This window comes from Malaclemys terrapin, chromosome 6 (assembly GCF_027887155.1).
Source record: "Malaclemys terrapin pileata isolate rMalTer1 chromosome 6, rMalTer1.hap1, whole genome shotgun sequence".
In the NCBI taxonomy this organism is placed as follows: domain Eukaryota; kingdom Metazoa; phylum Chordata; order Testudines; family Emydidae; genus Malaclemys; species Malaclemys terrapin.
In genome coordinates, this window is record NC_071510.1 from 7,513,309 (window position 1) to 7,525,710 (window position 12,402).

The 12,402-nt window shown below is 41.7% G+C and overlaps 1 protein-coding gene across 2 annotated transcripts in view; it reads right to left on the reverse strand.

The window, feature by feature from the left end:
• Positions 1-12,402, reverse strand: part of PIGG (phosphatidylinositol glycan anchor biosynthesis class G) — a 121,221-nt gene that overhangs the window by 63,643 nt on the left and 45,176 nt on the right. For both annotated transcript variants that reach the window (XM_054031688.1, XM_054031690.1), the window contains exons 7-8: positions 10,660-10,877; positions 5,285-5,566 (exon numbers count right to left, since the gene is read on the reverse strand). In XM_054031688.1, coding sequence (XP_053887663.1) covers positions 5,285-5,566; positions 10,660-10,877 — 500 coding nt within the window. The remainder of the gene's footprint in view (positions 1-5,284; positions 5,567-10,659; positions 10,878-12,402) is intronic.

The window sequence follows — 12,402 nt, forward strand, 5'->3', positions numbered from 1 at the left end:
GCATTATGGTCTCCAGAAAATTCATGAACCTGAAATCAGCTCCTACATTCAAGCACAGGAAAAAAGCCACACTGAAGGACATGTACTTCAGAGACTGTCTTCAGAGATATGAACTAAAATGCTTTATTTAAAATATATAAATAAATAAATAAATAAAATAAAAGCTCTGAAGCCATTAACAGATGGTCTTGAATACATTTTTGAAGTATATATTTGTATTGTAAAGCATACATTTGGAAGAGGGATTTATTCAACTAACAAGATGCATGTTCTAGGCTCAACACTGGCAACATCAAATTCTGAAACTGGAAAAGAACAGCCTTCCTTGCCCTCTCTGTATTTGAGATGTCATCTCAGTTCCTGCAGAATCCTGAGATCAGATATTGCAGTGGATCTCAAACTTACTTGATCACGCCCCACACTTGTGTGTGTCTGTAGTATGGATGCCCCTCACTCCCGGCACACAAGTACATATACCAATTAAAAAAACCATGCAAGTTTCACTAAATATTAAAAACAGTAAGGTACCGCCACACCCCTACTTCTGTGCTGTTGGCGGCAGTGCTTCCCTCAGATATGGGCGCCCAGCCAGCAGCTGCCGCTCTCCAGCCACCCTGCTCTGAAGGCAGAGTGGAGACAGGCAGCTGCTGGCCAGGCGCCCAGCTCTGAAGGCAGTACAGCCCTCAGCACAGAAGTAAGAGTGGCATGGAATATATAACTGTATGAACTCATCCAAGAAATTTGCTCTTTATGCCCTAACCAACCCACAAAAAATGTGTGATTTCACTGTGATTTAAGTAGACCCCTATTGATATGTGTGGAGGAATCAACTTTGCTAGTTATTCATTGCTGTGGATAAAATGGGGGCAGTAAGCTTTATTTTCCCCAAAAAAAGCTTCTCATGCCCCCCCCCCGAATATACTCTGCACCCTGCTCCCTAGTTTGAGAACCTCTGTGATACCGTAATGCAAGGAAGAAAGGAAATGATTTTATAGTACTATTTGTAATTCATGTCTACTCGTGTACACCTCTAGCAATCCAGCTTTATAGATTTCAATTAAAAGCATCTGTAACTGGAGATGGGAATGAAGCATGTGTAGACATACCTGAGCTAGCTTTAATGCAGCGTGAATATCAATAGCACCAAAGCTGCTGCAAGCCCACCCAGTCCCCTGGGTGCTATTACACGGGGAGCCAGCCTGTGCTGAAGTTTGTGCTGCCACAGTGTCACTGCTATTGAGCTCACGCTAGCTAAATGAAAGCCAGCTCAGGTAGATGTACATATGCGTCAATCACACCTCCAAGTGCAGTGTAGACAAACCTTCAGCATTTCTTTACAAAACAAGATATACAAAAATTTCCCTTGGATTGACAGTCTCAAAAACGTCCCTATCCAACAGACACTGCTGCACCTCAACCTGCGAAATCCACTCCCCCATTTAACCCAGGCCCTTAGGCAACGCATGGGAAAACATGCAAGTCTTCCAGCATGACTTGAAAGTCAAACATCTGGAAACTGTTGAACAACTTCCATTTTAATGCGACAAAGAGTCCTGTGGCACCTTATAGACTAACAGAAGTATTGGAGCATAAGCTTTCGTGGGTGAATACCCACTTCGCCAGACGTATTCCATTTTAATGTTTATTTTTCAGTTTTTTCTGGTATGACTACACTGCAGCAGGGAGAAAGCCTCCCAAAAGACGCAGACTCATGCAAGCGGGGATCCAGCTAGCACTCTAAACACAGCAGTGTGGACGTTGTGGCTCCAGCAGAGACTTTGTCTAGCCACCCAAGCTCAGACCCAGTTGGAGGGAAGAAGCGGGGGAGGTTTGAGAGCCCAAACTGCTGCCCAAGCCACAATGCTCGCCTGGCTAGTGTGAGAGCCTGTCTACTCGGGCTGGAAGGCTCACTTCCAGGTCAAGTGTTGACAAGTGGCAGCTGGTCAACCTTGGCACAAGTGAGGTATAGTAGAAACGCCTGGGGCTCTCCACACCATAACTCTCCCCTTAGCCCCAGCTCTCTAGGAGCTCTTCCCCCCCCCCCAATTCTCACCCCGCTTGGCCCTGGCCCCTGAAGTCTCCCTCCTCTCTTTACCCTAATTCCTCCCTTCTCCCCAGACCCTGGTGCTTACTCACTGCCCTGCCTGCCCCCCGAAAGTTCACCATTAGCCACAAGTCCTTTGGGCTCCCTCTTCCCTAGGCCGGGAGCAACAGATTTACCAGCTCGGAAGGGTGGCTCTTCTGCCCATTTGGCCTTTCTTCCTGATTCCTTAGCTCCTGGTCAACTTCTCCTCCAGCTTCTTCTCCCCCCACAGATTGCGCAGTGAAGGATTTTGAGTGGGGTCAGAGATGTTGGATTCACTGCCCAACCCACAGGCTGCAGTGATTATACAGCACTGTAAAATGTTACACTCAAATTGCCCCCATTCAAAATCCCGGTGGCTCGCCTCCTGTCAGACTTTCACCACACAGTCTGCATACGTACCACGGGGGCGATGGAGGAGGACACCTGGAGGCTCTTATTAAATACAAATTGATAACAGTTGCTGTGTTCTCAATTCATATTTAGTGACACAAACGTATTTGTGTGGACTTTTACAGGAGGGGCGGTGCCCAAGTGCCCTCTATACATACATAAGCCACCACTGGTGTAGACATACACCTCCAAAGTTATTAGCATCCTCTAAAAACCACCAAGGAAGGCTGGCATCATGGACCATTCAGCGATGGGGGTTGACATCCCAATAGTGAATGAGAAATGATAGGTAGGGCGTGGACTGACTGTGATGAACCCTGAAAGTGAAGACAAACTGCTTATGTTCGATGCTATAGAAAAGAGCAAGCATGTGGAGGGATGACATGGACAAAGCAACAGGCTAGTAAAATGATATTTGAAGCAGCATTCTGAATGGATATGAGCAGCACAAGATTTGCCAAGGCCAGAGAAAGGGATGTTGCAGCAATCGAGACACAAGATGACAGAGCTTGGACAATAATTTTAAGCTGTAACTTATATTATGCTGAAAGAATCTGCAAGATTGAGATGTTCCTGGGTATGAGGACCTACAGAAATGCCCAAGTTGAACATGTCACCCAGGTTATTGCCTGAGTGACAGGTAGGAATGGTGGTGTTGTCCGTAGCAATCAAGAAAAGAGGCGAGGGAAGATTAGGAGCAGACTAGCATGACCAGTGTTTCCTGATTAAGTGTTGACAGATTTGTCACAATGCTTTTGTGCAAGGAGTAAGGACTCTCACACAAAGCTTAACTCAATTTTCTGGTCAGCATGGGATTAACATCTTAACCTTATTGCCTAATTTCTTTGCTATGCATTTTAGGATATTTTCAAGGAAACATCTTCAGTCACACATAAAACTCGAGACAGCAAAAGAAGAACTTCTGCAGCCCTAAAGCTACATGAATTTGTGTTGTGCTTGTAAGTGAAGTGACTCATTGGCTCAAGAAAAAAAAAAGTTCCCTTTAACCTGACTTTGAGCAGATCAGTACAAATGCACACTTTTGAGTATATGCCTAGGTTTGGCAGAATTTGATTTCTTTTAATAAATTCAATGACAGTAGATGCCGAGATTCGAAAAGTTAAACCTACCTAAATGTGCCACTGCTCCTGCTCCACTAATGCCAGCATTATAACACATTGTACATACATTCAGGTGGGACTCTAATTTAAAGTTCTCAAGCAGCATTTTTCTTACTTTGCCTATTATAAATTTTGATCATCATCAGCGGAAATTGCGTGTCTGTGTGTGTACACCAACATTTACCAATACAAATCTAATCCTTCCAAGAACCTTCCGGCAAACTAACCACAGGGATGGAAGAAGCATCAGAGAGGTAGCCGTGTTAGTCTGGATCTGTAAAAAGCAATAGAGAGTCCTGTGGCACCTTTAAGACTAACAGATGTATTGGAGCATAAGCTTTCGTGGGTGAATACCCACTTCATCAGATGCATGACATGCGTCTGACGAAGTGGGTATTCACCCACGAAAGTTTATGCTCCAATACATCTGTTAGTCTTAAAGGTGCCACAGGACTCTCTGTTGCTTTTTAGGGATGGGAGAGGCATTCTTGCCTTGAGTAACGGAACGCTTAATGCAATGCTATATAAAGGAACATGGCTCTCTGCTTATCCTCAGCCCCTTCCACCTGTTGGAGTGTGGGGATCTTCACTGATAATCTGTACGAACTCAAGTTACAGGTAAGCAACTTTCTCCAAGTACTAACCATTATTTTTTGGCTTGTTGCTATTTATAAAATTGGGGGGGAGGGGGAGGGAGGAATTGGGACTATGAAAAAAATGTAGAAAACTGTAGAAAGAAAAAGAGTACCCAGCACTGCTCACCATGAGTAAACGTTTCCATCTCAGCAGAGACTATTAAGGCACTATGAAATGTTAGCAGTGTCAAGGTCAGACTACTTTTAGTTAAAGCAACATTCATCTAAGCAATACATTTCCTTATTTTATAGTAAATAAAATAAAAGCTAAAAGTCAAAGCTTAAGTAAGAAAATTCAGAGATGACTGAAGTGTGTATAGGCCATTTTGAGATCAACATTCCTTTTCAAGAGGAGACTGTACAATCGGGGGTCTCGCTCAGCAGATCTGTCCATTCGTTGATTAGTTCATTACTTTACCAAGTATTTGCTGTCAGCCAGCTATCAGACCACAAAACCAATGATTCTTTTTGCAATCAAGACAGTAAGGGAAACCATACAGCTTCTGTATTTAAATATTAATTGATTTTTCCATTATTACCACCTGCTGAGGAGGGGCAGTCAGTTTCATATAGCTGATGTGGTTTTAAAACCCCTGAATTTGTTTTATGAAACTAAAAAACTAACGATGCCTGTTGTCTTACTCAAAATGTTGTCATGTTCCACGTATCTGGAAAATACAACCAGTTATCTTCAGTGTGCAGTATTTTGACATCACCCAAACTGCTTTAGTTGTATATGCAAGTGTCATAGCATACGAGGCATGTAACTAGTGTGCTGCATAAATTGTTTCTAATCTAGTAAATCAAATGCAAAATTACACTCATCAGAACATTTCTTAAAGTAATGTGAAAATGAACACTCTTTACAATCTTCATTATAGTAATCAGTATGATGCCATAGTGACTGTCACATTTCAATGTTACTCTCTTTAAGTGGGTTCAAATTATACTATACCCTTAGCATACACCAGGAACTTCAGATAAGACTTTGCTCGAGGATACATCATAAACAGCAAAAGGCTTCAACTATATTTCTTAAAGAGTGGTCTCACCTTAGCTGGAAGTTTGGGATTCTCAAGCATCTTTCCAAAGGCGGATAAAATTACACACATAAGTGCAGAAATCAGCATCATCACTCCAACTGCCATTAACCAGGATAGACTGCAGAAATAGCACAAGCTTTCCGCTGATGTGCATACAATTACATGAACTGCACAGAGCATCAGGCACATCAAGGAAAACAGCAGAGAAAACAGCGGAGGGGAGAGTGGCACTTCAAATTCAGCCCTGCTGCTCAGTGCTTTTGGCATGCTGAGCAAAAGCAGAAGCAGAACCTAGAAAAGAGCAAAAATATTGGGATGGTCACCAGATAGATTCAAAACTACAGATAGAGTATAGAGCAAACATTCAAAGGAAAACAGTGTTGTTGTTTTCCATACTGCACTGCTAGTAAATATATTTTGCAACAGGGTTGTGTGTGATGGAAGGTACATGCCAGACTGGGCAGCTTTATGCCAATTGTAACTGAAGAATAATATTATAGTGTTTTTAAAGTGATATACAAACTGTTGCACAGAAATCCTGCAAGTCCCTCAATATACAAAACTCCCACTGATTTCAATGGCATCCATGAACAGGGAGGGCTTGCAGAATATGGTTTCTAGTATGAAGAAATGATTGCTCACCCTATGCAGTAACTGCAGTTTTTTGAGATGTGTCCGCCTATGGGAGCGCCACTCCAGGTTCATTGGCGCCCCCTCTGTTGGGTTGCCAACTTTCTAATTCCAGAAAACCAAACATCCTTGCCCCGCCCACTGCCCCACCCCTTCCAAGGCCCCGCCCTTGCCCCACCCCTTCCTGAGGCCCCACTTCCCTGCTCACTCCATCCTCTCTCCCTCTGTTGCTTGCTCTCCCCCACCCTGTCTCACATGCTCATTTTCACTGCAAGGACCAAACAGGCATATTACTGTTTTGACAGATGTGTTATGCTAAGTTCAACTTTTAATTGTTAAAGGACACTAGAGCTGGCAGCAAAATAGTCAAAAAAGGTAATTTAAAAAAAAAAAACAAATTTCACAAAGGTTTTCATGATTCTTTCCCTGCCCTCTTCTCATTTTTTGTAACCAGCTCCATGTTTTTCGTTCACTAAAGTTATTGTAATTTTGTGTGTGGAATTAGGACCACACATTAACACAGCTGCAATGGGTCTATTAAAGACCCACTCCTGAAGCCCAAATACAAATCCATAGAGCAAAACCACAGAAATGCACCTGTCCAGATACCTGTATAAATAAATCTATAGAAATGGACTCCCACACCTACATGCAGACACACACATGTATTCATGTGTACACCTCTAGCATGCACTAACACATAGACTTCCACATTATTTAATATTACAATTGTTGTTTAGTGCCTAGAGACCCCAACTAAGATCAGGGCTCCAGGGTGATGGGTGCTGGACATACACATAAACAGAGAGAGTCTGCAACAAAGAGTTTATAATGTAGCCCAACAAAGGTGGGGAGAAATGTATGATCCATCGGCTCTTCTGAAATTAACGCTTGGAAAATATATCACTCATCTAGTTATGAGCTAAAACTGCCATTATGGACAAAAGAACTAAGATATCTGCCGAAATTGACCCAAACCCGTAACGCCACAGTGACCCTCCATTTTCTCCTCTATAGTTAGAGAGGAGCAGATTTATAGAGAGCAGGTTATTATAAAGTGTCAATGTAGTTAATCGCACAATCAACTACTTGCCTGGTGTTTTCCATTCTAAGACCTTGTTTTACCCAGCCCTTTCCATTCTAATGCCCTATTTTCAGTTTCTTGTAACCTCACCAAACTAATGGTTTAGGCTGAAATTTTCCATGTTCGCTGTTTGCCTCAGGATGAATTTTCTTTTTTTAAAGTCTCAGCAAAATCACAGCTGTTTCTCACATTGATATTTTGCCCATGTTAAAAAACTTCTTAACCATTTTGTTGAGAAGCTCTAGTGCCTCCATACTTTGGATCAGAAACTTGAAATTTGGCCAGGGTCCCCCTAGTGACAGGGATGTGCTTTTCGCCATCTTTGTGAAAATTCATTCAGATTTGGACAAGTCCTGATCCTCAAAACCTCAGTTCACACATGCTCAGTAGAGATTTAGTAGAGTACAACAGCTACATTCTCGGAAGATTTCATCTGTACTGAGCATGCTCCAACCCCTCACAGTTCCTACATGCTGACCGCACAACGCATGTGCTACCCCACAGATCAACAGTGCACAGACTTCATCTCAGGACTGCAAGGGCTAAGCAGGACTATCTTTGCAATTGGTCCTCTTGGCAATCAGGGACTGTTGTAGCACCAAGCAGAAGAATTAAAAACAGGGAGACTCTATCCTGGGCTCTCAATACTCCCCAGTATTGGTAATAGAAGAGGAAGCCACCTGACTAATACAGAGGCATGAAGCGCTGAGGAGGGAGACGGACAAGGACAGGCTGGAAGGGGCAGGGGAGGCCAGGGGCACAAGGGTCTGTATAAACATTAGATTATGTGCCACTATGGAACCTGGCATAAAATCTAGTATTTCCTGAGCCTCCGCATTCCTCTGTCAGCAAATAGTGTGAAACCCAAATGTTGCCTCATCTCCCTATAGCGGCTAATCCAATACCATTACCACCAGTTGTTCCATTAACTCAAGTGCTGTGGATCTACGGGTTTTAACACTGTGATGACCTATGTGGGTGTCAATGTGATCCGACACGATGGAATTTTTTTAAACCTAGGAGGTAAGGCTGTCGCGCAATTAAAAAGATTAATCCTGCCGTTAAATAATAATAGAATACCATTGATTTACATATTTTTGGATTCTTTTTACATTTCAAATATATTGATTTCAATTACAACACAAAATACGAAGTGTACACTGCTCACTTTATATTTATTTTTGATTACAAATATTTGCACTGTAAAAAAGAAACACAGTATTTTTCAATTCACCTAACACAAATACTGTAGTGCTATCCCTTTATCGTGAAAGTTGAACTTACAAATGTAGAATTATGTACAAAAAAATAACTGCACTCAAAAATAAAATGTAAAACTTTAGAGCCTACAAGTCCACTCAGTGCTACACCTCTACCCCAATAGAACGCGACCCGATAGAACACGAATTCGGATAGAACGTGGTAAAGCAGCGGGGAGCCCCGGGCCCTTTAAAGCACCACCCGAGCCCTGCTGCCGTAGCTCTGGTGGTGATTTAAAGGGCACAGGGCTCCCCACAGCAGCTGGAGCACCGGGCCCTTTAAATCACCGCCGGGGAAGCCGGTCCAGTCCAGCATGGCGTATCGGCTCTTGCTGGTACACCCTACCGGACCAAACCCGATATAACGCGGTCTCACCTAGAAGGCGGTGAGATTTTTTAGCTCCCGAGGACCGTGTTATATCAGGGTAGAGGTGTACCTCCTGTTCAGCCAATCGCTCAAACAAGTTTGTTTACATTTGCAAAAGACAATGCTGCCCGCTTCTTGTTGACAACATCACCTAAAAGTAAGAACAGGCATTCACATGGCACTGTTGTAGCCGGAGTCGCAAGACATTTACGTGCCAAATGCGGTGAAGATTTGTATATCCCTTCTTGCTTTAACCACCATTTCAGAGGACATGCATCCATACTGATGTTGAGTTCTGCTCGATAACTATCTCCAGCAGTGCGGATCGACACATGCTCATTTTCATCATCTGAGTCAGATGCCACCAGCAGAAGGCTTATTTTCTTTTTTGGTGGTTCGGATTCTGTAGTTTCCACATCGGAGTGTTGCTCTTTTAAGACCTCTGAAAGCATGCTCCACACCTCGTCCCTCTCAGATTTTGGAAGGCACTTCAGATTCTTAAACCTTGGGTCAACTGCTGTAGCGATCTTTAGAAATTTCACATTGGTACCTTCTTTGCATTTTGTCAAATGTGCAGTGAAAGCATTCTTAAAATGAACAACATGTGCTGGGTCACCATCTGAGACTGCTATAACATGAAATATATGGCAGAATGCGGGTAAAACAGAGCAGGAGACATACAATTCTCCCCTGAGGAGTTCAGTCAAAATTTAATTGACACATTTTTTTAATGAGCGTCACCAGCATAGAAGCATGTCCTCTGGAACATACCTTGCAATGCTGGCTACAAAAGTGCCATGCGAATGCCTGTTCTCACTTTCAGGAGACATTGTAAATAAGAAGCAGGCAGCATTATCTCCCATAAATGTAAACAAACTTGTTTGTCTTAGCAATTGGGTGAACAAGGAGGAGGACTTGTAGGCTTTGAAGTTTTACACTGTTTTGTTTATTAATGCAGCTATGCAACAAAAAAAATCTGCATTTGTAAGTTGCACTTTCATGATAAAGAGATTGCACTTCAGTACTTGTATGAGGCGCATTGAAAAAAACTATTTCTTGTTTATCATTTTTACAGTGCAAATATCTGGAATAAAAAATAGTATAAAGTGAGCACTGTACACTTTGTATTGTGTGTTGCAACTGAAATCAACGTATTTGAAAATGTAGAAAACCATCCAAAAATATTTAATAAATTTCAATTGGTATTCTATTATTTAACAGTGTGATTAAAACTGCAATAAATTTTTTTAATCGCAATTAATTTTTTGAGTTAATCATGTGAGTTAACTGCGATTAATCGACAGCCCTAATAATTATCCACATTAAAAAAAACACCTACAAATAGCCTGTTCCAGGCTCCATACCAAAGATGGTATTTGCTATTTTTAGGGCCCAGTCCTGTGAGCTGCTGAGTACTCTCAGCTCCTACAGAAGCTATTAAGCAGGAGTTGAGGGCACTGAGCTCCTTGCAGGAAGCACTCCTTTCCCAAGATTACACCTTTAAGTACAAAGAATAAATGTTCCTACATCTGAGAATTTGACCCTGACTCCTGAAATGTGAACTTTACATCATCATTAGGCACAAACAGAACGTTGGCATAGCTGCTCTATGCTTTTATAGAGAGCAGCTCTGTTCATGAAGCAATATAGGGTAGTGGATACAAGAGCAGTTAAAGTTGGAGCACATCTGCACATTTACTGGAAATATCAAAGCATAGAAAGAGTAAACCGAAGAGATTATACCAAAAGCTTCCTACACTTATCCCATAAAATAATTTTGGTGTGTTAAAAAGTTATACTTCATCTTTCAATGGGAAAGAGTTAACACTGTGAAACAGTTCCCAGTTTCCGGCAATAATCATTACTAAGACCATACTATGTAGTCAAAAGAGCAAATTGAAAGTTTCTGTTCTTAGCCGCTTCATAACGAGATGTGAATTCACAAGAACATAAATTGGGAAGGGACCTCCTGGGTCAAGTCCATTCTCCCCTAGCACAGGCCATGCCACCATATAACCTCCTTCCTAAACTTATCAATTCATACCTCCAGGACTATCACAGTCCCCACCGTCATTGAATACATGTCGTATTGTGCCACTTGCTTGCTTAGTGAAGAACTCAGGATCTTCAGAGCCTCTAAATATTGCTTAAGGACCTTTTTGCCAAGGTTTAAGAGGACTTCTGAATTATTTCCCTCTAGGTAGAGCTTGATCCAATTCCCATGGGATTTTTCTGCTATCTTAAAATGCTCAAATCCAGGATCTAGTAAGAAACAAACAGGTAAAAGGATCAGTAAGTAAATTAGTAATTATCAGAGTCTTGATTATATTTTTACACTTCCCAGGAAAACGTTGCTTCAGGACCTAAAACAATTGTAATTTCACACCGAGAAAGATATAAATCCTAAATAGGCAATCAAGTCTATAATGAGATAGTTACCCCAGAATAAGACTGATTAATCCCCAAACAATGAAACAGTAAAGCCCTCAAAGTTGAAAATAAGTAAACCTACTGAAAATGAAAAACCTACAAAAAATTAGAAGAACTTTCCAAACTGACACTCACTTATATACTTATGCATTTAAGGCCTGTCATAACTCATATGTTATCCATAATCAGTATAGGCCAAGCTGGATATCATCTGTTTGTGGTTCTCTAGAGGGAACCTCAGTTCCTTCCTTCAACTTGTGTGGGCAAAGCAGCAGGAATTTGTATATAATGTGATATGGACTATTTTATTTTAGTTTTAAACAGTAACACTGCCAACAATGCCTTTTCTGATTCAAATGTGAAGTTTTCCATATTTGTCTCACTGTCCAATAAGACACGGCTTGTTTTCTGGGTTCTATGCAGCATATTCGAAATGTATTTTTGCAATATGGAGCATGGACCTTACACTATTGATGGTAAAGAACGAGTTTGTTAGAGCTCTAATCAGTGGATAAAGCATACAGGTAAAGCCAATCTCTTTCATTTAGAAGTGGACATAGGTACTGTGAGACTAAAATTAGACTGCATCCCTGAAAAGAAATCCTTTTAAAATGTTTTTTTCAAACACTTTTTATTAGTATCAATAAAAACGTGAAATTGTTGAATTCATAGATTCATAGATTCTAGGACTGGAAGGGACCTCGAGAGGTCATCGAGTCCAGTCCCCTGCCCGCATGGCAGGACCAAATACTGTCTAGACCATCCCTGATAGATATTTATCTAACCTACTCTTAAATATCTCCAGAGATGGAGATTCCACAACCTCCCTAGGCAATTTATTCCAGTGTTTAATCACCCTGACAGTTAGGAACTTTTTCCTAATGTCCAACCTAGACCTCCCTTGCTGCAGTTTAAACCCATTGCTTCTGGTTCTATCCTTAGAGGCTAAGGTGAACAAGTTTTCTCCCTCCTCCTTATGACACCCTTTTAAATACCTGAAAACTGCTATCATGTCCCCTCTCAGTCTTCTCTTTTCCAAACTAAACAAACCCAATTCTTTCAGCCTTCCTTCATAGGTCATGTTCTCAAGACCTTTAATCATTCTTGTTGCTCTTCTCTGGACCCGCTCCAATTTCTCCACATCTTTTTTTAAAATGCGGTGCCCAGAACTGGACACAATACTCCAGCTGAGGCCTAACCAGAGCAGAGTAGAGCGGAAGAATGACTTCTCGTGTCTTGCTCACAACACACCTGTTAATACATCCCAGAATCATGTTTGCTTTTTTTGCAACAGCATCACACTGTTGACTCATATTTAGCTTGTGGTCCACTATAACCCCTAGATCCCTTTCTGCCG